This window comes from Sarcophilus harrisii, chromosome 3 (assembly GCF_902635505.1).
Source record: "Sarcophilus harrisii chromosome 3, mSarHar1.11, whole genome shotgun sequence".
Classification (NCBI taxonomy): domain Eukaryota; kingdom Metazoa; phylum Chordata; class Mammalia; order Dasyuromorphia; family Dasyuridae; genus Sarcophilus; species Sarcophilus harrisii.
The window spans coordinates 36745733-36772784 of NC_045428.1; the positions used below are offsets into that span (position 1 = coordinate 36745733).

At 34.7% G+C, this 27052-nt stretch overlaps 1 protein-coding gene across 2 annotated transcripts in view; it reads left to right on the forward strand.

The window, feature by feature from the left end:
• The window catches only part of PIK3CA (phosphatidylinositol-4,5-bisphosphate 3-kinase catalytic subunit alpha), an 86101-nt gene that overhangs the window by 30606 nt on the left and 28443 nt on the right, over nucleotides 1–27052 (forward strand). The window contains exons 2-10 of one of the 2 annotated variants that reach the window (XM_031957696.1): nucleotides 8612–8977; nucleotides 17975–18398; nucleotides 18959–19168; nucleotides 21361–21611; nucleotides 23232–23477; nucleotides 24950–25035; nucleotides 25544–25649; nucleotides 26276–26428; nucleotides 26557–26691. In XM_031957696.1, coding sequence (XP_031813556.1) covers nucleotides 18047–18398; nucleotides 18959–19168; nucleotides 21361–21611; nucleotides 23232–23477; nucleotides 24950–25035; nucleotides 25544–25649; nucleotides 26276–26428; nucleotides 26557–26691 — 1539 coding nt within the window. In that variant the 5' untranslated portion in view covers nucleotides 8612–8977; nucleotides 17975–18046. The remainder of the gene's footprint in view (nucleotides 1–8611; nucleotides 8978–17974; nucleotides 18399–18958; nucleotides 19169–21360; nucleotides 21612–23231; nucleotides 23478–24949; nucleotides 25036–25543; nucleotides 25650–26275; nucleotides 26429–26556; nucleotides 26692–27052) is intronic. The other variant, XM_031957698.1, reaches the window with a different exon arrangement.

Below are 27052 nucleotides of genomic sequence, written 5' to 3' on the forward strand. Positions count from 1 at the left end.
CCAAGTTTCTGTTGTATATAATGCCTTTCATCAAGTGACACAACTCCTTTTTGAAATAAACCCTTTATCTGTGCATTGACCTTGGGAGCATTAAATGAACACATAATAAAATATCTATGATACTATTCATAAAATTCTGAAGTAAGGATAGTGTTCTGCTATCTCTTGATAGTTTTGTTCCTAATTGGGATTAAGAAAAGTTGAGGAAAACCCAGCTATCTTTTGTGCTGCAAAGTGAATTTGGCACATAAAATAAGCATGGTTAAGAAAATGAGTTAAAATGAAATAAACCTTCAACTTGAACAGATATCATGTTTCATATCTACTTATAAGAATGCCATTGTGTCAGCTAAGAACTTAACAAGCATTTAGTAAGTGCTAGGTACTAGAAATATAAAGCAAGGCAGCATCAGTCTCTGGTCTTAAAAGAGCTAACCTTCTAATACAGTAGACAATACGCAAACATCAGTGTACATAAGAGACCTCCTTGGTAGATGCAAGTTAATCCCAGAAAAGGAATTCACATTTAGGGAGTCAGGAAAGGCACGTGCTGAGGCCCTATGCCAGGGTAGTAGCAGTGTCTGAAGGAAAGAAGGGGGCATAGAAGAGAGAGGTTGAGATGGTAGAATTGACAGGACTTGACAAGAGATTAGATAGAGGGTAAGAGAGACTTATGATAACACTTATTATTATAAGCCTGGGGAATTGCAAAAATGGTCAGAACTCTCAGCAATAAAAAGGAAGTTAAGGAGGAAAGATTTGGGGTGGAGCCCAACTTCTTTGACTGTGAGAGTCACAAGCCCATATTGGATCTTGTATCTGAATGGAGAGCCATGAAATTGTGATTTATTGTCAGTAAATGTTCATTTTTATACCTATTTTCTATACTTAATATATACCCAGGGTTGCATAGAAATTTATCAAGTGAAAAGTCACAAGTAGAAAAAGTTTAAGAGCCCTGGTCTACAGAATATCTAGTTGGAGATGTTCAATAGGCAGTCTGAGAAATGAGAAGTCAGAAGAGACCTGTTAGGGCTCTAGATCCAGTTAGGGTTGGAAAAGTAGATCTGAAAATTATCTGCAGATGGTAATTGAAACCACATGAAGTGAAGAGATCATCATAAAGAGAAAAGAAAAGCAGGCCAGGACAGAACTTTTGGAGACATCCATGGTTAACAGGCATGATCTGGAGGAACATCCAACAAAGGAGACCAAAAGAGCACTCAAACACTTAGGATAACAATTCAGGTAGAGGAGTATCCTGAAAACCTAGACAGATCAAAGAGAAGAGGAAGATTGATAGTATCAAAGGCTTCAGAAAGATTTAAGAGGATGAGAGCCGAGAAAAGCCCAATAGATTTGGCAGTTAAAGAGTTCATTGGTAATTTTGGGGACAGAGCAATTTGGGTTGAAAGATGAGGTCAGACTTTATAGATTTAAGAAGTGATTGGGAGGAAAGAAATGGAAGCATTGATTATAGACAGATATCCTTTTCAAGCAGTTTAGCTACAAAAGAGGGAACAAAGGGCAACAACTAAGAGGGATGGATGGAACAGTTGAGATTTATTTGAGGATAGAGAAGATACAGGCATGTTGTTAGGTAGCAGGGAAGCAGCCAGGATATGATAAAAGATTAAGGAAAGAGTAAAGATAATAGGGTGATCTGCTGGAGAAGGTATGATGGAGTGATATCACTTGCATACATAAAGGGGGTATTGCCTTAATAAAGAGAAGGTATACATCTTCAGGTTGGACCTTTAACAGGTGGCAAAAAAATGAGGTGGGTTAGCTAACACATCGGATCCCAAAAGATCTTTACAACTCTTTTGGTTAGATTACATCTAACAAATGAATTTGAATAAATATAAGTTCTACTTAGGCTTAAAAAAAAAAAAAAAAGATCAACTCCACAAATACAAGTTTGGGAAGGCATGTCTAAAGAGCAATTGGTGTGAAGAAAATGTGTGATTTTGAGAGCCAAAAACTCATAATGAGATCATAGAGTAAGTATTGTAGTCAGGTGACATAGTAGATAGAATGCTAAACTTGAAGTCAGGAAAATATAAGTTCAAATCCTGTCTCATACACTTGTCAGCTAAGTGACCCCTGAGTTAGCCTTAATCTCTTTTAGTCTCAGTTTCCTCCTCTGTAAAATGGAAATAATAGCACTCACAAGGTTGCTGTGAGGATCAAATGAGATTACATGGAAAGCATTTTACAAATCTTAAATGCAATATAAATGTATACTATTATTATATGACAGTCCCAAAAGCTCTTAGGCTATGTTAAGAACAGCATTTTGCACAGAACACATATTTTATGAAGGTCATTATAAAGGGTCAAACTGTGGCCCTTCTAGCGATGGTTACCAGAATAATGTAGAACCTAGAACCTTGAGCTCATTCCCTATGCCAGTGAGTTGGGGGGGGGGGGGGGGGGAAATGAGTATTTGTATAATTCTTTAAGGTTTGAAAAGTGGCTTACAGAATTTATCTCATTTGATCCTCAACATCCCTGGGAAGGAGGGCTATCATTGTATGCATTTCATTCCTGAGGAAACAGGTAGACATGGAGGTTGTGGCTTAGTGCAGGAGCAGCAGATAGGAAGAATCAGAGCCTGATTTAAATTCAGATTCAGATCTTCCTGACTCCAGGTGTAGTATTCTAAACTGAAGTGATTCACCTGTAAAAGAGAATTCTTGGGGAATGGGGAATCAAGGAAAGGAAACAGGCAGAAATGCTATATGTCTTAAGTATTTGAAGGGCTAACAAAGTCTGCTTAGTCCCATAGGGCAAAAGCAGGAGCAGGAGACAAGCTGCACAGGCGGAATTTGAGTTAATAAAAGAAAAAAAACTAAAATTAAAAAAAAAAGCTGTGAAATGGACTACATAGGTGCTAGAACATCCTCTTTACTAGAAATCTCCAAGTAAAGGCTAAATGACCACATGTCATCTATAGGAATGTTGTAAAAGGGATTCTGTTGCCTATATTAGACTTGGTGGCAGGGTCTGAGGACCTCTCCAGTTCTTCTACTTCATGTGCTTATTTAAAATATTTAATACAGGAAGTGTTTAGATGTGTCTTTATATCTCTAGAGCTTAGGGGACAATACCTTGTCCATCACAGACATTTAATAAATGTGTGTTACTTTTCAATTGATTGGGACCCAGGTCTCCAAATCATTCCATGGTCCATGCCATGCTTTCTCCATTTAGACAATACCCTCCTCCTCTTGGGTAAGTTGGATTTTGCCTCTGAGTTCTTTTTCTCTGAGAGATGATAGACATGCTTTCTCTTCAGCTAGTTAGGAACCTAGGCCTCCCTGTCAGTTCCCTCTCTATCAGTCCATACCACCACAATTCACACATGCCTTTTTTCCATCCTTTTTTTGTTGTCTATTTCCATTAAAATGTTAATTTCCTTGAAATCAGTAACTGTCTAGATTGCTTTTATTTATATCTCCAGTGCTTAACAAGTGCCTGGAATATGGTAAGCTTTTAATAAATGCTTTACCAAGGTACCTTTGTCCAGTATATGAGCTATACCAAGCAACTTTATGTAAATGACAAATTTAATAAGTATGCCATTTACACTTTTATCATACATTTTAAAAGATGTTGAACTGGGTTGCACTGCCTTGTGTTACTTCATTAGAGACATCCTTCCTAGTTGATATCCTTCACAGTAGTCTTTTTACCGAATTCCAAAGAGAACCAGTAAAATATTATATGTGAATTTGCTGTTAGAATATAAAATTTAATATCATAGATTTAATTCTTCTTCTTTGAAATTCTCTTCCCTTATTTCCATGACTTTGCCCCCTCTTTGTTCTCCTACTTTTCTGATCCTATAACTTCTCCTTCACTGGTTTCTCTTGCTCCTAAGTTTTAGTTGTTAACCAAGATTCTTTTTGGCTTAAGTTTTTCCTTTTTTTGTGTGAGCTTTCTCTTCTCCTCTTTTCCCTTCTTCCTCTTCCTACTCCCCTCTCCTTCCTTATTCTTCATCTATCTCTCCTCTTTCTTCTATTCTTTATTTCTCTCACCTCCCCATCAATTGCCTGCTAGATATTGAGCCAATGGCTTAACTTCAGATACAATCCTGAACTCATTTCCCTTTTAAAACTTGTCACCTCCTCAAATCTTTATTAATGCTCTTTGTTCCACCCCTAGTTCCCCAGGTTAGACTCCAAGTCATCGTTCTCTCTTCCCATATCAAATCAGGTGCCAATTCCTATTAAATGTATTTCTACATTCTCTCTTATATTGGTTTTCTTTTCTATTCCTGCTGCTGCAGACCTTATTTACATCCTTATCTCCTCTTCTTTGATCTATTACAAGATCCCTTCTAATTGGATTCTCTATGTACAGCCTTTCCCTTCTTGAAACGTGGTTTTTGTACAGATATAAAGGTAGACTAATTCAGAGATCAAATGTAAATCATTTACCTGTTCAAAAACCATCAGTGGTTCCCTAATGTCTTCAGAACTAAGTTCAATCCCTTTAGAATGGTACTCGAAACTCTTCATAGGCTGATGCTAACAGAGATTTCTAGTTTATTGTGTCACAATCTATATTCTCATGTGTTGAAAACATCCCCTTCAAGACCTATTTGAAAATACTGACTGGAAGATGGCTTAGGAAACTCATGGTAACTGGAAAGCAGAGTGTGTAGAAGACTCTCAAGGCAAGATAATGACAGACAAAATTGGCTAGAATGTGGAGAACAAGAAGTAGACACCTTTATGAAAGGATTTTCATGGAAGTCTTTCCTAATTTTCCCTAAATACAACTTAAGCTTTCCTCTTCAAATCACTTATGCTACTCTTTGAACTTGTATATTTTCATATCCTAAAGTGATTATTTCCATCCTGCATCATTTTCTGTATTAAATAGAAAATTTCTTCAGGGCACAGACTCTTGTTTTTTGTTGTTGTTGTTATTTTGTTTTTATGTTTGTTTTTAAATAACCAGAGCTTAGGCCAAGGTCTTCCATCTATTAGGTGGTTTGTAAATTTGGTAATAAATCAAAATTATTTCATTACCAATATTACAAAAGCAAGACAAAGTGAACTTGTTAATGGTAGGGTAATAATATCTTTGCATATGAGACAGCATTAAATTATTATTCTAGTAATCAGATTGTAATATAATACAAGGTATCCTGAAAGTCTGGATTCAGTTTTAAGCTACTAAACCTTAAACATTTAATATAATTAGTTATGAATAAAGCAACAATCACCTAATAAAATGCTATAATGGCCTAAGGTTACTGAAGTTTCTAGAGTTGTCTAATACTTAGCCAGTTTTTTGTGTGTGCTCACTTGAAACTATAATTTATCATCTTTAGGTTTGTGGGAAATGAAATATTTATCTTACCAGTCCTTACTCTAAAGGTAAAATTTACTTGTATCCTATCAAATATATAGTACAAGGAGATATCCAATTGCCTTCTGTGTTATAAATCCACTTTCACTTCCTGCTATCCTACCCCTCAAATACATTTGTGACAAAGATGACTTTTGGTTAACAATATAAATAAATGTCCCTCATCCTAAACATGTCTTTTTTTTTAATGCCTAAGAAAAATAGTGAAAATTAATATTAACAACATGCATGTGGTCAATTTTTATCTATCTTTTAAATTTTAAGTTATTTGCAACATTTCATTCATAACACTTCCTTATGTTCTGCTCTCTATACCATTTTTTCTTTCCCTTCACAAGGAGTTTATCCATGTATTAGTAGATGATGTGAAAAGAATAAGACTGCAGTGAAAGAAAGAATCTTTTATCAGTCTTTCTGATATTCACTAGTTAGGACTTGGGCATTTCTTTATGTTGGTTCCAATATCCAGTTTTTGTATAATCCATCATGTATAAAAGGACTCCATAATCATTATTGAAAACTCTAAGGAACATTTTACTTATATTTGTCAAAAAAAAATTTGTAAGTTGAAAGTATATTTTTTAAAATTGTAAAACATATAAGTGATATAAATGCCATAAGAACTCAACTTTATGCCTTGATCGAATACTCTGTGGCCCGGTCTAAAGGATTCTGTACCTCAGATGAGTAAAATCATCCTTTCATTGAATATATGAGTTAAATCTGCACTTTCATGGTTAACATGCAAAACTCAGTGAAGTTTTCATGTAGTGGTTAATGACCATCTTTCTAGAACTAGTGCATATTACAGCTGTTCCTTTGAATTCTAGTCAGTTATTTAAGATTCCATTTGGATAAAGAATAAAATAGATTTTCATGGCTCTCACTAGGTACTAAAAATTTTGCTCAAGTTCTTACAAGAGCAGTAGGGATGTGTGTGTGTGTGTGTGTGTATGTGTGTGTGTACACGCATGTGCGTGAATGTACATGCACACACATATACATCTATGAAAATTATCTAAAATTTCATTCCTTTCTACCCATGCTTACTATCCCTAGCTATTATAAGCACCTTAAGGAGAGAGGACCAGAATTCATAGTTTTATCCTCAAGAGTAATACAGCACAATATCTTGTACATATTGGGTACTCAGATATTAATTGGATGAATGATTATTGTGTTCCCTTGGTGCAAAAAGCTTTATCTGTCTCTCAACTATTTCCTTAATATGTAAGTATAATGCATATGTATTCACATACCCTTTCAAAATAGACTTTTTAAAGAGTACTGGTTTTCCTAATTTCATCCTTTTCAATAAGAACAATTGTTAGGGTAGTACCTCATTCCCTAAAATGAGACCCTGAGGAGATTGGAGTGTGGCAATGGGAAATAATATTGTTCAGCCACTAAACTAGTTATATAACTCAAGCAAGTTATTTTTCTATGCACCTCAATTTTCTCATCCATTTTATGGGGAGGATGGAATAGACTATTAAGATCCCACTAATTGAAGAGCATTCCCTAGAGGAATGATATTATGATTGTAAAGGGCCTCTTGTTCATGCTATATAAGGATCAGTTAAAGATAGTAGAGATCTGTAGGTTAGCAAAGAGAAAACTTGAATTAGGGAAGGTTAATTATATTCAAGAAGTTGAGGAGCTATGGAAAAAAAATGAGGCTTATTCTGCTAGTCTCCAAAGAATAGTATAACTTGGAGTAGTGGGGGAAAGATGCAGAAAGGCAGAGTTGGGCTTGATGTCTGGAAAAACTGCCTGTTAATTAGAGCTATTCAAAAGTATATTGGTTTCTCTGAGGAAGTAATAGCTTCCTTATTAATAGAGGTCTTCAAACAAAGATGGGAGGACTAATTTCTGAGTATGCCACAGAAGGGATTCTTGTTTGAGTATGGGTTAGGCCTGTAAGGATCTTTTCAAATACAATATGTTCTGATTTTATGAAGTCTCCAGAGTTGTAACTCTGGGATCTGATGGGTAAACATTTCAACTTGTCCTACTTATTCTCAAGCTATCATCCTGCTTTCCAGTCATGTCTATGCCATGCCCCATATCTCCTTTCTTACTGTAGAGAAATCAAATCAGCCATACCATTGCTCTATTAGTCCACTCATTGATTTAAACATTTATTTAAATCAATGAATGAAGAAGCATTTATTAAGTAATTACTTTATATATTCAGTACTATGCTAAGCATAATACCCAGCAGCTTTGCTTATCAGGTACGTGGTTGAGAACCAGGAAATAAACATAAAAAGTTTCTGAGTGTCCAAAGTAAAGGACCTTTTTACCCAGAAGCCTATATTTTACACATTTCTTCTCTAAATGTCTTGTATGTCTGGTTTCTAAAGCAGCAGAAATTAAGATAGAGACTTAAAGTTCCATTAGGTATAGAGAGAACAGATTAAAAGTAATAACTGACAATGAGGGAGGAAACAGGAAGCCACAAAGAAAGCACACTTTCAAATAGAACTGTGTAGACCTGCTTGTGGCCAAGACAATCCTATGGACTTCATAACTCTAGAGAGGGACATCACTGTCACAGTAGAATCTAATGATAAATCTAATGATTTATGTTGATTCTGATTCAAGAAAAATCTAAATTGTTAATGTTCTGATATAAGGCAGGTTAGCATATAATCTGTTTCATGCATTTTTACATTCCTATTAGTTACTAATTTAAAGATTTTCTTACTTAAAGGGCACAACGTTCACTTATCCAGAAATTCTGGAAATATGCACAAAATCATCCATTCTTCAGGGGTTCCAAGTAACTGAGGTTTTATTGTATTTGTAACCATGTAAATATTGAATCCAAGCCACCAGTATATCATTTTTTGGCTTTGGTACTGGTTTGGGGGTGGTTTTTAATATAATAAACATACCGAGGGAATAAGATCAGATAAATCTTCCAGTTTGTAGGAAGGGAAATAATCTTGGTTTGGATTGTGTTTAAAATCATGATTTCCTCATTCTTTATCCTTGTTTCTTGGTATCTTTTTAAAAATCTGTTTTTCAGCACAAAGATTTGTGGTTCTTTTACATTTAAAATCATCTATTATCCATTATTATATTCTCAAATTCTAAAGTTCAATTTCAGAAATCTAATTTTGGAATTGGGAAGAATGTCATTCAAAAGATTATAGTTGGGTTTATTGATGACTGTTGTACGTGTTTAAAAGGCAAACTGGTATGTTTTTCCTTCTGCTAGATTTTCATCTCAATAGAAATCTAAAGGGAAGAATAAGAAAATAACCACATGCAAAATTCAAATTTGGCATTTTCATGCCATCAGCAAGAAGGAGAGGATCAGCAAGGGATTCAACCTATCCATGTGGCAAAGAGTAAGCCTGGACCATATCATTATCCTGGAAGTCAAAGAGCTTTGGGAACTACAGGAACATCCACAGTTGGGTCTCCTCCATTGCCGTCCCAGGGTCTACCCAGGAGGAATAGAGCTCCCACTTTCAGGATTCATTCCCTGGAAAGACATATCCCATGGAGCCCCTTGCTTATACATTTCCATTTGTAACCAAGCCCTATGCAGGGCCAACCATGGAGGAGTGATCCAAGCAGGGTTAGTGTCCAGTCTGTTCTAAAGATTCTAACATAGTCATGAATGTGAGTGGGCCACAGTTAATGTTAAAGATCTGGGATGGTGGGTAATTCAGAAGGATGCTTACACTGAAATAAGAAATGAACCCCAAACTGCCTTTTTCAGTCATAATTATAGAATATCAAAATTATGGCATTAAATAGTATCTTTCTTCCAAGATTTTCAAACTACTATGTGAGAAAAAAATTTACATTTATAAAGCACTTCATAATTACAAAGAATTTTAAAGGTATTATTTCATTTTTATATTTTTCATTTTCATAAGCTTGTTATGTTAGCATTATCCTCATTTTATAAATAAGTACTAGAAAATGATCTTGCCCACAGTCCCATAATTAATAAGTAAATATCTGAGTAGAAACTCAAAATCTGTGCCATTCCCATTGTTCCAGTGTTTTATAAGCAGAAAGGATGTGTTTGGTTTAATTATTAGTATTTTACATGTACAAGAGCTGACTGCTAATCATAGCTCCCATTTCTATAGTATTTTGAGGATTTAAAAGTACTTCTTCCTAACTACTCCATGTGAGACATGAGTATTCTGCCCATAGAGCCCTCTGCTAAATCAGGGTTCCCTCTGAAACCAGTGTTCTTTATGCTAAACTGCTTTTGCCCTTGGTATCAGAGCATTTTCAACTAATAAAGATAATTTTGAACTAAAATACTTTTTCCCTGTGGCACATACTTTGCAGCAAACACTTGAATGCCCTTCTCCTTGTTTATTATATACAATGACTCCCCCCACCATTGCATTGCAAGGGATGTTCAAATTCAATAAACCAAAACATAAACACAGCTGTTGTTTTGGTATGGCTTGTGGTTTTGGTTTTGATTTTATTTGAACTTCTTAAAAATAGGCAATTTGTCAAGCTTAAAATTAGTCAGCTCTTTTCCTATTCATTTTATGACTTTCCTTAAAGTGAGCTTAGTTATCACTTATTTCTGTGGCAACTTTAGTAAGCTTACTTCCCCCCTCCCCCCCCCCCAATTTAACTTTTGTTTCTAAAGAAATAGGAATAAAAAATGACTTCATTTTTCAAGCCCCATGACTGGAATTCCTTCTGTAAGCATGAAGAAAAGCCTATATCCTTTTAGCTTAAATAATTCTATTTATACTTTTAGATTTGAAATAGTCTTACAATATAATTTATTCCTCTGGGGAAAAGTTTCTTCATTGCATTCTGGGTTTCTCCTCCCTGACACTAACCTTGAAGTAGGCCACCAGAAATCCAAGTGTAGATTGGAAATTTGGAAGACAGAAGTGCTACATGAAGTTTGAAGCAGCTTGGGATGTCCTAGGGAAATCAGCAAAGGGTATTTGTCTTAGAATAGTCTTCTCGATCTCTAAACAGAACATGAGGGCACTAGCCAACTCTCAATTTATATTTGACTGAGACTAAGAGAGCAAAAGGGATTTGTCCAAGCTCACATAAAGTATAAGGGAGGAGCAGAGCTGGGACTGAAACAAGCCTCTCTGATTCCAAATCCTCCACTTTCTTCACAGTGCTATGGTTCTCCCTAAGGCTTTATTTTTAATGCAGAAATGCCATCTTATGTATATTTCTTTACCTAGGACCTAGGTATTAGAGTTTGGTAGGGGTTACTTTATTTCATGCTGTGCCTTTGATAACTTTGCTGGTAATCTGCCTTTTATTGATCCACATTTTGACTAAATTTAACAATTATCCATTTAATACAATCATTATCCACTGGGTGCTGGACCCTGAGCAAGCAGCATACATACTTGTAAGGGGAAAAAATGGGCCCAATTCAACAAACACTTGTTAGTCACCTACTGTGTAAAAATATAACCAAACTCTGCCTTCAAAAAATCTTCTGTTAGGTTGAAGATATGGTGACTCCCTTTTGCTTCTGAGACCAATTATGAATTCTTGTATTTGACATCTAAAGATTCTATATGTTGACTTTCTCCTTGCCTTCTGTTTTCCTTAGACATTACCCTTTCCACACACACTACAGACTAGCAATATTGATCTCCTTGCTGCTTTGCCAACATGACACTTGTGTCCCATTTTTCTGCCTTTGCACTGGCTTTTCACCTTCCCTGGAACACCCTCCCTCTTCATTTTCTTCTCCCAGGATCCCTGGATTCCTTCAAGACTCAGTTCATATGCCACCAGGTCTTGATTCCCACAGCCACACATGCCTTCCCTCCCCAAACTCCCTGCTATTCATTCTGGTTCTGTTTTCTTAATACTTCTATGAGCATATTTTTATCTTCTCTGTGAGAAGGTAAGCTCCTTGAGAGCAGCAATTGTTTCACTTTTACCTTTGTGTCCCAAACACTTTCACATTGGCTAGCACAAAGTAGATGATTCATAAGGCCTTTTTTCTTATAAATATCACTTGATTGATTGCTACATGTTTGCAAATAAGTAATTTTAGGAATTGCAAATAAGGTAATTTTAGGAAGAAGAGATCCCTGACAACTTGGGCTGTCCAGGAGAGCTTCATGGAAGAGGCAGCATCTAAAACTGAGCCTTGAAAGAAAATAGGGATGCTAAAAAGCAGTGAAAAGAAGGAAGAAATTCATGTGCGCTTTATCTAGAACATAGGGTATATGAAGAATAATATGAAATTGATTGGGCAAGGTGGGTTGGAACCAGGCCCTTATTGTGAGGCAGAGAAGTTTGCAGTGTATACTGGGAAAAATACAGAGCTTCTTGATCAGACCTTTATCTTAGGACTCAAACAGGCAATCATTTATTAATTACCGACTATGTTCCAAGTATTGTGATAGGTCCTCAGGGATAAAATTAAAATAAAGTACTTCTTGTCCTGAAGAAACTTCTTTTTTTTTTAATATGGTTATCTTTTATTTTAACTTCACATTAAATTTGTCCCAAAGCAATTTGATATATTAAGGACCAATTTTAATAAAACCACATTTACTAATGTACAACTTCATCTCAGTAAACAGAAAACTACTTCCAGCTGAACTGAGCATCTCATACATCTCCCAGCTTCTTCCTCAGGTCACTGTCTGTAGGTCCTGATAGTGTGGGTAACATCACTTCATAGAAACTCAAACTGCAGCCTTATCCACTCCTATTTCTTTAAGCAAACTTGAGTTCTTTTTTTTTTTTTTAATTTAATAGCCTTTTATTTACAGGTTATATGTATGGGTAACTTTACAGCATTAACAATTGCCAAACCTCTTGTTCCAATTTTTCACCTCTTACCTCCCATCCCCTCCCCCAGATGGCAGGATGACCGGTAGATGTTAAATATATTAAAATATAAATTAGATACACAATAAGTATACATGACCAAACCGTTATTTTGCTGTACAAAAAGAATCAGACTCTGAAATATTGTACAATTAGCTTGTGAAGGAAATCAAAAACGCAGGTGGGCATAAATATAGGGATTGGGAATTCAATGTAATGGTTTAGTCATCACCCAGAGTTCTTTCTCTAGGCGTAGCTGGTTCAGTTCATTACTGCTCCATTGGAAATGATTTAGTTGATCTCGTTGCTAAGGATGGCCAGGTCCATCAGAACTGGTCATCATATAGTATTGTTGTTGAAGTATATAACGATCTCCTGGTCCTGCTCATTTCACTCAGCATCAGTTCGTGTAAGTCTCTCCAGGCCTTTCTGAAATCATCCTGTTGGTCATTTCTTAGAGAACAATAATATTCCATAATATTCATATACCACAATTTATTCAGCCATTCTCCAACTGATGGACATCCATTCAGTTTCCAGTTTCTAGCCACTACAAAAAGGGCTGCCACAAACATTCGTGCACATACAGGTCCCTTTCCCTTCTTTATAATCTCTTTGGGATATAATCCCAGTAGTAACACTGCTGGATCAAAGGGTATGCACAGTTTGATAACTTTTTGAACATAGTTCCAAACTACTCTCCAGAATGGTTGGATTCGTTCACAACTCCACCAACAATGCATCAATATCCCAGTTTTCCCGCATCCCCTCCAACAATCATCATTATTTTTTCCTGTTATCTTAGCCAATCTGACAGGTGTGTAGTGGTATCTTAGAGTTGTCTTAATTTGCATTTTTGAGTTCTTTTTTAAGGCAAAGGGATACATTTATTGTATATTTTCTGGTGTGGTTATAGCTGGAGACTGAGGAAAACTACCCCCTTTCTCACTTTCAGCCTTGGCTTAGGCCCCCTTGACTTAATTATTGCCCATCAGGGCTCCTCTCTCTCACCTACATCAGCTCAACTTTGCCAGCCCAGACCCTGTAGGAACTAGCTGAATAACAGCTAGAAACTGCTACTACCACCATTGTTTATAAGATTTGTGTAATTTTTTAAACCATTTAACATGTATAAAATTGTGGTACCATTTTTATCAGGTTTCTATCTTTTTTAAATGTGTCATTGACGATGATTTTGTTCCTCTAGCCTCACTTTCCCCATTAGCCTAGTGGTTTTTATTTTACATTGTGCAATGATTTTTAGGAATGCAGATTTCATATTATAGCAGAACTGCCTGTATATCCCTCCTATCTTCTCAACAGGCCCTCCCTTACAGCAAAGAAATAATTCAGTAAAACCAACAAACTTTTTTGGTCAACAGATTGACCAAGTCAGACAGTATGCAATATTCCACATCCATAGACCCCATCTCTGCATTGAGAAGGTAGAAATTTATTTTTTCAACTCTTCTCCACAGCCAAAGCTGGTCCTTTTAATTGTATTATTTTCATTTTCACTTTGTTCTTTCCACTGACATTGTTGTGGTCATTGTATGTATTCTGTCAATAATCAATCAACAGGCATTTATTTAGCACTTTGTATACAGGTATATACAGTGTAATTGAGCAGCTACCAAAGGATAGCAGGAGGAAAAAAGCGGCCTCTTTCAGAAGACAGAATTTAAACTGAGTCTTGAAGGAAAGTAGAGGAAAAAGAGGAAAAGAATTCCAGGAATGAGGAAAAATAGGAAAGGGAATGTCCTATGCAAGGAACAGCAAACAGACCAGTATTACGGGACCATAGAATACAAAGAAGGAAATAAAGTAGAACCCAGAAATGATAGGAAAGGGCCAGGTTCTGAAGAGGGTTAAAAAGCTAAAAGGGGAATTTTCTGTTTGTTCCTGAATGGAATAGGGAATCATGGCAGGTATTTTGGGATAAGAGATTTCACATAATTAGACCTATACAATCGGAAGATCATTTTAACAGCTTAGTGGGAGTATGGACTGGAGTGGGAGAAACTTGAAGCAGAAAGACCAATCATAAGGCCTGTAAAATAGGTGATGAGGGCCTGGTTTTGCTTACTTGACTCCCTATCAGGACTTTTAAATCTTCCTATGTCTCCCTGGATTATTCATATTTATGGTTTCTTTAGAATACTCAAAGCCCTGGAGTGGAAATACAGGAGAATGTGAATGGAAAAGATAATTTCAGAGTTTAGGTACGTGGAAGAAGCAAGTACTCAAGAGAATCTCAGTATATGCAGTAAAGGAGGGAGATGCCTGTTAGCCAGTTGCTGAAGCTGAAAAAGGAGACTGACTTAGAGCCTGGTATATTTCAGCCACAAGTATCTTAGACTATCAACAGAATTAAAGGGATTCTTCATAACAGAAGGAGCTTACAAAATTTCCAGCAGAGGGAAAGTTTGGAAGTATCAGGAGGGTGCAAGATATATATCAAATTGTGTGTGTGTGTGTGTGTGTGTGTGTGTGTGTGTAAGCTTGTGTGTGCTTACACCAGTGTTGGGGGAGAATTTGACAAAGAACAATACACTGAAGTAAAGGATGACTAGAGATACCTTCCAAAAAGGGAGGGAAGGAAGAAAGGAGGAGAGAGGAGAAAGGAAAAGGAAAAAGGGAAGACAGAATGAAGTTACTTTATAGATCAGGAATACAGAGAGCATGGTAAATGAAGGCAATGGTAAAAGATAGGTATCTGGAAAAGATTAGCGCTAAACTGATTGGAAATGAGAGTTTGAAGAGAGGTAACAGGAATGTTAGACTGGAAACAAAAAGTGGCTAGAGCCCATATCCTCCTGGGGTCCTTTGGTTATGATCCTCTGATCTCAAGTTTCCATGTCATTGTTTTAATTTATTTTTGGTCATAAGAGAGTTGGTAAGTCCTGGACATGACAAGCAGTGAGTATACAAAAAAAAAAAAAAAAAATTACTATTTTAACAGATGAGAAGTGAATAGTTACTGAGGATAGGGTACTCATTTCTGAATCAGCTATGTACAGTTGGATCATTAATTAACTTGTTAACTTAACGGTAAAATTAACAAAAGACAGAGATGACAGAAACATTGCAAATGTGGACTGTTTTTTTTTTAACCATCTGTCAACTCAAAAAAAATGGGGAATGGATAAAAGCAAGACATTGATTCTGATTATTATAATTTCTTAAAGGAATTTGGTCCCCATAATGAGGAATTAAAAGAACATAGAAACAACTTTAACTGACAGACACTTGATCTCCTTGCTAAATAGCTAGTTATACTAGCTAGGGTCAATAGCAGAACATTTTGAAAAATATTGATGAAGGATTTTGAGCAACTAATAAAATAACATAGAAGAATGGAGATGAAAATTAGTAGACATGAAAAAAGAAACCTTGTATGAAACCAAAATTAATTGCCTGAGAGTATTTAGAAATGAGTAGGACAACAAATAAATATGAAATGAAACAAACACACCTGGCAACCTTTCTGTAGAGATTTGTTATCAACATTAAGACAATGGTACCATCATTACTGTATTTTACCCTCTTCTTACATCTTTCTAAGTAGTAATAATAGTATTTGGGAGAAAGTAGCTAGACTTGAATTCATGCATTCAAAAACAATTCCTTTAAAGTGACACAGTTTTAAAGGAATTCAAGGATTGATTTCAAAGATATCAAGAGAAGATGCTAAAAGAGAAATCACCATAGTTGTATCTATCCCAAAAAAGACATCCAAAATATATCAGCAACAACTAAACCATTTACTTGTCATCTATGATTTAATGAGAATAATTTCTATTTGTCTGGAGGAAATCCTTGATGAAAACACGAAGAGATAAGCAGGTTTTTATGATTGACTTTCTAATTACACATTCCATTTTTTAGTTACACATTAGACTGAAAGACAAGTGATATAAGATCTTGCTGTAAGTCTCTTGATTCTAAAATATTATTTGACTTCATGTATAACACAACTTAATCGCTCTCTTTGAATAAGGTACCTTCCATGAACATTGTCAGGATCATTAAAAAAGTATCCATTAGATAAAACAAAAACAAAAAAAAAAAAAACTGTCAAACAGTCTTTGTGACAAGTTAGGGGTAAAAAGACAGATACATGAGAAAATTTTCATGGAAGATGAAATTACATACAGAGTCCAGATGGAAATGTGTTATGTGTGTGTTCATATGTGTTCACATTCATGTTTTTTATGTAAAACTTACCAAGATTAACTCTTTGTAGCTGGCATGCTGATTGCATTGTTCCAAAATTTTACATCCCTATCTTCTTCAATTAGATAATGACATAGTAATATACATGGATAAAACCAAATATGTGCATCAAATACCCTAGCACAAAATTTATAGTACTTATGTTGACAAGCATGTGTTGGGTAGCTCATTGGGTCAGACCATCAGTATATAAGAATTAAACATTTTGGGTAGACAATGAGCTGGACCTAGGATTAGAAGATAAGAGTAGACTCGATTCCATTTTGGATTTGAACCCACACTTTTCATGATCTAAAAAGTTCTCAGATCCCAAACAGCTTCCATTTTGTTAGCCTGAAGATTTTTTTCCTGGTACTGCCATGAACCAGCAAGTTCATGAGTGATTTGGTGTAAGAAGAATGGGACTCAAATATGCTACTTATTACCTTAAGGTCAACTCCCTGAGCTCCTTTCTTTTCCTCATCTATATAATATAGGGAGTGGACCAGGTGACTTGTGAGGTTAAATTAGCAGAATGTGAAGTCTTTTCCATCTCTGATTCTGTTAGATTATGAACCTTTAAACATCAGTCCCAGAAGAATCCAATTGTAATGGTCCAAAGGGTAGCAGAAAGACATAGGGCTGGTGAAGTTAAGATGTAGCTTGTATTACTAAAATATATGTTATGTATGTATGCACGTGGGTATACTGCATATGGGTACACGTGGAATACCATAAAACATATTCTCAAAGTTCTGTATAACTGGAAAAGGAAGGAGGCCAATCATCTGAAAAGAGTATCCAGGCGGCCCAAATTTTTCACAAGTATCCATGAAGCAATAAACTAGCATATTAAATATATCATATATACTGTACAAAAGAACTTGTGGAAGGAAATAGTCAAGAATTGTACAGTATGAGAAGACATGGATGGGTAGTGACATGTCCCAAGTACAGGGATTAGCCAGTGTTAAGCCTCACATCTATCTTAGGCCATTTTTGGCAAAGGAAAGATTCAGTTGAACTTTTAGTGAGCCATGAAAGTATTACAATAAAAAACCTTTTCCCTTTAAATTATGCATCCTTGTTTTTTTTTTTTTTTTTATTTTTAGATGAATCTTTTGGTTTTAATATTTTTTCTTTTGCTTACCTAGACATTATGAAAAGTAGTTGCGTGATTGGCATCCATGAAAAAGGCTGAGAATCTCTATTAAGTAATAAGAGGAGATAGATGTACATATGAGGAGTAAGGAGGAGACATTTTAAAAATGCAAGGCTAATGTACATATTTTGAGCTGTTAATTTTTGTAGATATAAAGAAAGATTTTAAAATATCTGTAGGCTTCGTTAAAGCTTTATGGTTTATTCATTGTGTTTTCTTTATTCTTAATAGTTTTATGATAATTTTATCTTAGCACCTCTACTTTGTAATTATATTTTTCAAAATGGCTTCATTAATCTTGGACTATAGAGAGCTCTGTTCCTCAAGATTTGTCATTGATTTTATCTTTCTGTATCTGCTACTCCTAATAAATATTTTTTGTTTGTTTAGGTCTCACCTCTGGATGAGCAACATACTTAAATGCTTGAAATAGGTTTGTAAGACCACCAAAATATTAGAACCATGCCTCCAAGACCATCATCCGGTGAATTATGGGGCATCCATTTGATGCCCCCAAGAATCTTAGTAGAATGTCTACTACCTAATGGAATGATAGTGACTTTAGAATGCCTCCGTGAGGCTACATTAGTAACTATTAAACATGAGCTATTTAAAGAAGCAAGGAAATACCCTCTTCACCAGCTCCTTCAGGATGAAACTTCTTACATTTTCGTAAGTGTTACTCAAGAAGCAGAAAGAGAAGAATTTTTTGATGAAACACGGCGACTTTGTGACCTGCGGCTTTTTCAGCCCTTTCTGAAAGTCATCGAACCTGTAGGAAACCGAGAAGAAAAAATTCTCAATCGAGAAATCGGTAAGATAATTTGGTCATCTTCATTGACCTCTTCATTTCTTTTCTATTTTTATAAGTATTTTTATGAGGATTAATTATTAAGCAGCGAGACTGATTTTTGTATGTGACTTAAAATTTTAAAATACTAAAGGACCTTAATTTTTCAATTCAATACCTTTTAAGTTTAAAAATTGCTCTCCAAAGTCATGGCAAATTTTAAATATTTTTTGATCACTAGGCCACTGAATTGAATTTGGAAGGTTGTAGGAAAGTATTAAATTTACACTTATCCAAAGTTTGGGGAGAGTGAAGTTAATAAAATAGAATTCTTTGATTATTTGCAGTGGTTATTAATATTATTGTTGCATTTGCCAAATGTGATTTCAAGCAGTTTTTAAAATCATTTTTAAGAGAGTCCTCTTTTTTAATTGGTCAGATATTTCTAATCCATTCAAGGAGGTAAGGAAACAGTGTCACATAACCCCCATCACCAAAAATAAGCAAATGCCAAGCTATATAAAATATTTTCATACCATGACATTGGTTTGGTTATTGAGAATATCATTTTGTATTTTTTTAAGGTTTTGCTATTGGTATGCCTGTTTGTGAATTTGACATGGTTAAAGATCCAGAAGTGCAAGACTTCCGAAGAAATATTCTTAATGTTTGTAAAGAAGCTGTGGACCTGAGGGATGTCCATGCACCCCATAGTAGAGCATTATATGTTTATCCTCCAAATGTAGAATCTTCACCAGAATTGCCAAAGCACATATACAGTAAATTAGATAAAGGTATGAAGTATTAAAGTTACCTTCTCTTAACATGTGAAAAGTTTTACTATTGTTACAGTGTTCCGTATAGTAAATTCTACCTGTATGTATATATTTAAAATAATTTTTCCACATCCAAATTGTAAACTTTTTGTGGGTAAGGATTATGCCTTATACATGATTAATTCTTGATAGGCTAGAGCTATAGATAAATATGCACATATATAATAAAGGATATTTTGTCAGTGAGGCAAATTATATTTGTGGGACCTTCCCCCAGACACAGATTACAATCTATTTCTGACTTGGTAGATAAGTTGCTAAATTTATCATAGAAGCATTGATTTCTAGAACTGGAAGGAAAATTAGATATCATCTAGTTCAACCCCTTTCTGATAAGGAACCTGAGGCAAAGAAGGAAAATGACTTGCCCTACATCATACAAATGGTAAAGGACAGAGTCAGGATATCTATATAGGTTCTTTGCCTCCAGAGCTAGCCTGATTTTCACTATAATTCAGGGGAAGGATGTGCTGGAACCAGCTTAGTCCTTCACAAGAAGCCATTGTCAAACTTTCTGTATGACAGTTTGACCTCAAAAACTGGCAAACAGTTACAGACCAGGACTTGGTGTATTGTTTTGTTGACTGTTTTGACTTAAGGCTGTATTTGAGAAAATGGTAATGAATACAACTTTTTTTCTCAGAGAGTCAGTCCCTCTTTTACAGCCTCCCTCAAACTTGGAAGTAGCTAAGTGCACAGAGTGCTTTGTCAAACAGTTTGCTTGGGGACTTACAACCAATCATAGTCTGGGTAAGATTTTAACCTCAGGACTGTTTCTTCCAAGTCCAGTATGCCATCTACTGTACTCTTCTGCCTCTGTGACCCATAGTCAATGCTCAGGAAGCATCTTAAATGTCAGATCCCCTTTGACTTAGGGTACTGATCAGTTAGGGAAAATTGTTCCCATGAGGCTCAAAGCTATTGTCAGTGGAAATGAATTATTCATTAACTTTCAGTTTGAGATTCACAGTTCCTTGTTCTTATTTATCAAAAGTGAAATTAGAATTCATTACCAATTTTAAAATGAAAATCGATATTAATTAAGACATTTTCTGAACTTTTTGGAAGGATTTTGGAATTACTGTTGCTTATATTAAAATTTATTGATTTTATCTTTCATCATCATATTAGTAACAGTTTCTTTCCAGTAACTTTTATTATCATCATTCTACATTATAGGTTCACTCCATGCAAGCCTCCATCTTTTATTTACCTTTTATGCTTTAATCTCATATCAGGCACTTACTTCCTTTAACCATTAAAATGGAAATTTCCTTGTTTAGTTAAAATAAGCTTCTCTTTGTCAAAGATCTTATGCTTTTAAACATTTTTTTTATTAATAGAAAATAAAATATAGATTTTTTTCAAATTTAAAAAAGTTCTTTGCATATGACAGATTAATTTTCAGGTTTTGTTTTTTGAAACATCAGTTCCTAATTTTTAGAATATAAAATATTTAGTTATAGAGTTACTAAATTACCTTACTAATGATATTTTACTAAACATCTTTGGCCTAATTTATACAACATAAGTTCTCTCTTCCCCTCTGATATGTACTTTTGATCTTTTTATGTTCTTCCATCCTTTTATATGCCTCTTGATTTTCTCAGTCTTCATTGCCTTAAGAAAATTTATCTTTTCTCACACTTTTCTATTACTTTAATTTATCAGCTATTTTAGCTACCATTGCATACTTTTAAAATGTGCCTCCCAGTTATAAAATTGTTGGAGTTGCTTCCACTAATGATCTACTTTAATAGGGTGTGTATCTCTTGCAGTTCCAAATCAATCACTCCCGTGATCGGACTAGTACATACTCATGGTGTGTGGTATCATCGCCATAGCCATGTTTTTGATGCCAAGGAATCAGCTTGTAACTTACTAGTGTAAGAATTGCCAACACATCAATCAAACATGAGAGCTCTGTAAATGTATGCGGTGACATTGGAAAACATGACTACTACCTATGAGATCATCAAGATTTTGATTGAGCTTGTTGAGAAGAAATAAACTACATTATTTGTGCATTTCTACAGTTTTACTTCATAATTACTTGTGTCTTTAGTCAGACTTACAAATCTCTTAAAAATGAAAAGTCTCTTGTCTCTTGAAAATATTCATGTTGATGGCACTATTTCATTTTTTTCTAGGGCAAATAATAGTGGTGATTTGGGTGATAGTTTCCCCAAACAATGACAAGCAAAAGTACACTTTAAAAATCAATCACGACTGTGTACCAGAACATGTGATCGCTGAAGCAATCCGGAAAAAAACACGGAGTATGTTACTATCATCTGAGCAGCTGAAGCTCTGTGTTTTAGAGTATCAGGGCAAATATATTTTAAAAGTGTGTGGATGTGATGAGTATTTGCTAGAAAAATATCCTCTTAGCCAATATAAGGTGAGTGATTTTGAATTTTTAAGTTTTTATTAATAGAAAATTAAAGTCATATTACAATAGAAAGGCATACTCACAAAGCATCACTTCAACCATTCTTGGTTTCTGTCTAACAGTTAAAAAAAATTCTTTGATGTCTTAGTGTAAAGCTTATTATGACATTGTCCTGTAAGGGATCTATTTCCTTCTTGTTTCCCAGAAACCAATGTACCATCAGACTGCCATAGAATGATTCATAGAATCACAGAATTTATGAGTTCGGTCCACACCCAGAAAGTATCCTTACTCTGCTATGCCCCACAAAGGACCTCCAGCCTCTGCTCAAAAATCTCCAAAAAGGTAGAACTCCCACCTGTCTTGGAGCAGCTCATTTGAATCTGGCCAGACAGAAAATGTTTGCTGAGCCAATAAAAGAAAGGCATCTTCCTTTCCTTCTAGTAATGGAGAGGGAGAGAGACTTCAGGGAAGGAATAGAAGAGAGATTCTAGCCTGGTGGAACCCTTTTGTGCTAATCTTTTCACTTAACTTCTCTTCAAATCCTTTCCTGCTCTTCATGTTTTAAACTTTAATAGCAAATCATGTCCACTTAAGATTATCTTCAATTGAATTTACCTAGGAAATCTCTTTCATTCTTAATGTTGTTCCTTTGGAATTTTTTTTTTTTTTTGAGGAACTAATTAATGGTATTTGTTCTAGCATAATTATATTAGTGTCCTGTGTGAAGAGCATCTTTCTTAGAACAAACCCCCCCCCAAAAAAAAAAAAACTTTAAAGTATTATTTTTACTAGTATTGTCCATTTATTTAGCCTTAATTTATGGTTTGCCTTTGATGCAATAGTTAATTAACAAGAGTTGAAATACTGCAACTGAAGAAACTAAAAATGTTTAGCAGTTAGCAGTTAGAAGTTTATTAGTAGAAATGAAGAGATCTAAAACCTAACTTTGCTGTAAAACTATTACACTAACCTTCAAATTCAGTGTTCAGTCAAATGCTACCAGCATTTCCCAGTTTTAAAAGAGGTAACATTTATAGTGATATTTCTAAACTTTCTGCTGAAGGTAAAAGGTACCCACTACTTCAAAAGAATGAAGGCTAAAACTTGTTATAATATTTTTTAATCTAGCCATGGTTTTATCTTCTTATATCATTCTTTTTTTAAATATTTTTGTTTCTTTTTTTAACTACTATTAACTATGTCAGGAAAAACATGGACAGAAAAGGTGAAGTGCTCCATCTGTTGTTAGAATGATGTTCCTATCCTTTGAAAATGTGTATTACTGTATTACGTCTCAATGAGCAGTCTTCTCATGCAAATTCCATGCAATGCTACTACTTTACCTAAAGAACTCAGGGTTTTTTTTTATTCTCCTAATTTGTATTCAGTATTGCATGGTTAGTGCTACTCTCTAAGCTCCTTCAGAATGTTAATATTTTACTGCAGCTAAAAGCAGTCTTAAACAATATAAATATAGCAGTGGTTATAAACATTTCTTTAAATGCTGATTTTTATCATTGAGCATTATATAAGTATTTTCCTTTTGATATTTGTAGGCATTTCTCTAAAGAAAAAAAAAAATACAGGCACCAATCTTCCTCACCTCCCTCCTCTAATTTGTTACAGTACATAAGAAGCTGTATAATGCTTGGTCGGATGCCCAATCTGATGCTGATGGCTAAAGAAAGTCTTTACACCCAGCTACCACTGGATACTTTTACAATGCCATCTTATTCCAGGCGAATCTCTACAGCCACACCGTACATGAATGGAGAAGCTTCAACCAAATCCCTTTGGGGCGTAAATAGTGCACTCCGCATAAGAATTCTTTGTGCAACTTATGTAAATGTAAATATTCGAGACATTGACAAGGTAAATTCAAAGGCTGATTCTTAGTCTAGGAAGAAATAATTTTGTAATGTCTGTCTTTCTATCAGTTTTGTGTAGTGACACTGTGAAATTGCATTTGCCTGCAATGGAATGTATTCCAGAGCCTGGAGTAGTAGCACTTGTGTTATGTGATTCATCCTCATAGTATCCTTGAGGGGTAGGAAGGGCAGGTGGATTTTCACCAATTTTTAGATAAGGAAATTGAAATTCAGAGTTGGAAAATGATTTGTGAAGGATCTAACAGCTCAAAAGTGGCTCAGTTCTGGCTTAGACTCCGAATCTAGTTCTGTTTCTGCCACAGTGTAACATTCTTCTATTTAGAAAATAACCCAACTCTCAATGAGGATAAGGAAGTCAGGTTTTATTTGTTCTAGTTTCTGAAACTAGATTTATTTTCATCATTGGAATAGTTCTGCTTACCTTACTCATTTTCATTGGGGAAGGCAGAAACATCACTCTGAATATGGGTCCACATTAGTTTATTTTGTATCAGACTAAAGAAAGTACAAGAATATTGTTGATATTTATTTTAAGAATGAGGTACTTTATTCATTTGAATTCTGAGATCATACATATAAATCATAAATAGAGAACTATGATAGATGCTGGGAGAAATACAAAGAGGAGTCGAGACATGGTTCCCATCCTCATGGAACAATAATACATAGTTGCATCTCTTATGCACTTGATGTGATATCCAAGGAACAAAGAGATCTTTATGAACTGGAGTAACATGGGAAGTTTTATGGAAGATATAGCATCGTCTGTGACGATACACTATCAACAGCAGATGTGGTTAGGGGAATAGAATGGAGAGAGAAAGTGCAACCATAATGAATAGCACATGAGCAAAAACACAGAAACAGAAAGTTTAGGTTCCATGGGATTTTGAAGCAAGTATTACAGTTTGATTAGATCATGAAGAAATATGAACGTGAAGGAGACCCAACTAGAAAAATAGACTGATGTCAGATTGCGGATGGCTAGGTCAAGAAGGGAAAAATTGGATTTAGTAGATGTGGAGAACCATGGAAACAATTTGAAACAAGCATTTTGAGTGTGACGGCCAGCTCCATAGATAAGGAACATTAATTCAAAGAATGGTCTGGAGGAGGAAGAGAGTGGAGGTGGAAAGCCCTAGATGAAAACCATTTCAGTGAACCAGAAAAGTGGTGCTGAAAGTTCATATTAGAATATTGACTATGGGAGGGTTTTGTTTTATTTTGTTTTGATTTTTTAAAGACAGTGGGTACCTGAGATCCTTTAAAGGTAAAACTTTCATTATCAGCTGCCCTTGAATTAAGAAGTGAAAGATGATACCAAAATGATATGAATAATTTGAGTACTAGAAACTAAATGGATGGTAGTTCCACTTATAAGTAATAAAACCATATTGATTATGTTACTTTTATCCTAGTTAATATTATATTCTTTTTTTTTTTTTTTTTTTTTAGATCTATGTTAGAACAGGTATTTGCCATGGGGGTGAGCCATTATGTGACAATGTGAATACTCAGAGAGTACCTTGTTCCAATCCCAGGTAAAGAGGAAGTATGCCATTTTCTATTTCTGAGGTCATATTTGTGTTTATAATTATGTCTAGTTAAAAAAATAGATAATTAAAATTTTTAAAGTTGTAAATGATTTTTTAAAATGATAAAACAAAGTAGGGACAAAGGAAAAAATAGCACTTCCAGACCACAGGCTCATGTATGGGTTATTTAAATACCATCGGTAGAATTTTGTAATTAATATGCTGGCAGAATAAAAGGCATTGATTGCTTAAGTTTTGTGGTATCTTTTCCTCAATTTTTTGACGTAACTGTTTTGTGTTTCTTCTTAAAAAGTTGGCTTCCTGAATTTTTTCTGAAATTCTGAATTCCTGAATCAGGAATAATTCCTGAAATTAAGATAAATTTTCCATATTATCTTTCATTTCATTCACATACTGACTTTCTGAAAAAAATTTAACATTGATTATCATGCAAAAATTTTTGCTCTTTTTATCTAATAATTGTATTCTGCCTAACCTTTTTGAAATTTCCTAGGTGGAATGAATGGCTAATGTATGATATATACATTCCCGATCTTCCACGTGCTGCTCGACTTTGCCTTTCCATTTGTTCTGTTAAAGGCAGGAAAGGAGCAAAAGAGGTAAGGACTTGAGGAACAAGCAAAACATGTTTACCTCTAAAATTTTTATCATGCCCTGATTTTTATAATTATTATAGAATTTATTATATTGCAGTGGCATGGTGAATAAAAGGCAGTGCTTGGAGCCTACCATGAATGTGTTTGATTTGTGGTACACCTAGGTTCAAATCTCATCTCAGATGTGATTTTTTTAAATCATAAGAAAACCTCCTCCCCATGCCATAACCTTCAAGCAAAATACCATTATGTTTCACATAGCCTTAGGAAGAAGAAAATCTGTGAATAGTCTAGAATTCTGTTTAAGATGGAAAATATTTTCTAAAATTCATTTATTAAAAATATGAACCACCTATCTATCCATTAAGTGACTAAATTTTAGCTTTCTCATTTCTTTCATAATTTCCATATAAATAAAATGAAAGAAAAATTAAAGATTTAAATGGGAGAAAGCAAAAGATATGCCAACACTTAAGCTTTGAAAAATAATATTGCATCTTGCAGATACAAACATTTTACAATAAAACAATGTCATTGAGAGCAATTGACTGAAAAAATTTATTTTTACAATAAAATGTGGTATATAAAGAGATAATTTAAAGAATATTCAATGTTTCTCTTCTCTCAAGGAACATTGCCCATTGGCTTGGGGAAATATTAACCTCTTTGATTATACAGACACTCTGGTATCAGGAAAAATGGCTTTGAATCTGTGGCCAGTACCTCATGGATTAGAAGACTTGCTGAATCCTATTGGAGTTACTGGATCAAATCCCAATAAGGTTAGATGCTGCTTTCATGTTTATTTTTTAAATCATTTATCTTTTTTGGAAAAAAGATAATTTTTTTTTAATTTGCTAACTTATAGAATCCAAGTAGAGTATAAAGGACTATAACATTTCTCTCCTAGGAAACTCCATGTTTAGAGCTGGAATTTGACTGGTTTAGCAATCCTGTAAAGTTCCCAGATATGTCAGTAATTGAAGAACATGCAAATTGGACTGTATCTCGAGAACTAGGATTCAACTATTCCCATGCTGGACTGGTAAGACAAATTTATTTTTTAAAATAATGCAGCATTAGATTTTTCCAAAAATACATAATCATTAACTGATACTTTCTGTCTACACGAATTTTGTTGTAGCAAGAGTTCCAAGTTTCACTTGGCTACCCCTTATCAGATGACACTGAAAAAGGTAGCATTTTTTATATAACAAATGTCTTTTTCATGTATTAATATGGTTTAATAGGAGGAAATGATAGAATTTAAATGTTTTTCCCATACCAACAATAATAGTTGTTATTATGATTATATAGCAATTCGGGTGGAGAAAGTATTTTCTTCACAACAACCCTTTGAGGTAGATAGTTTGGGTACTATCATGATTCCTATTTTACAGATGAAC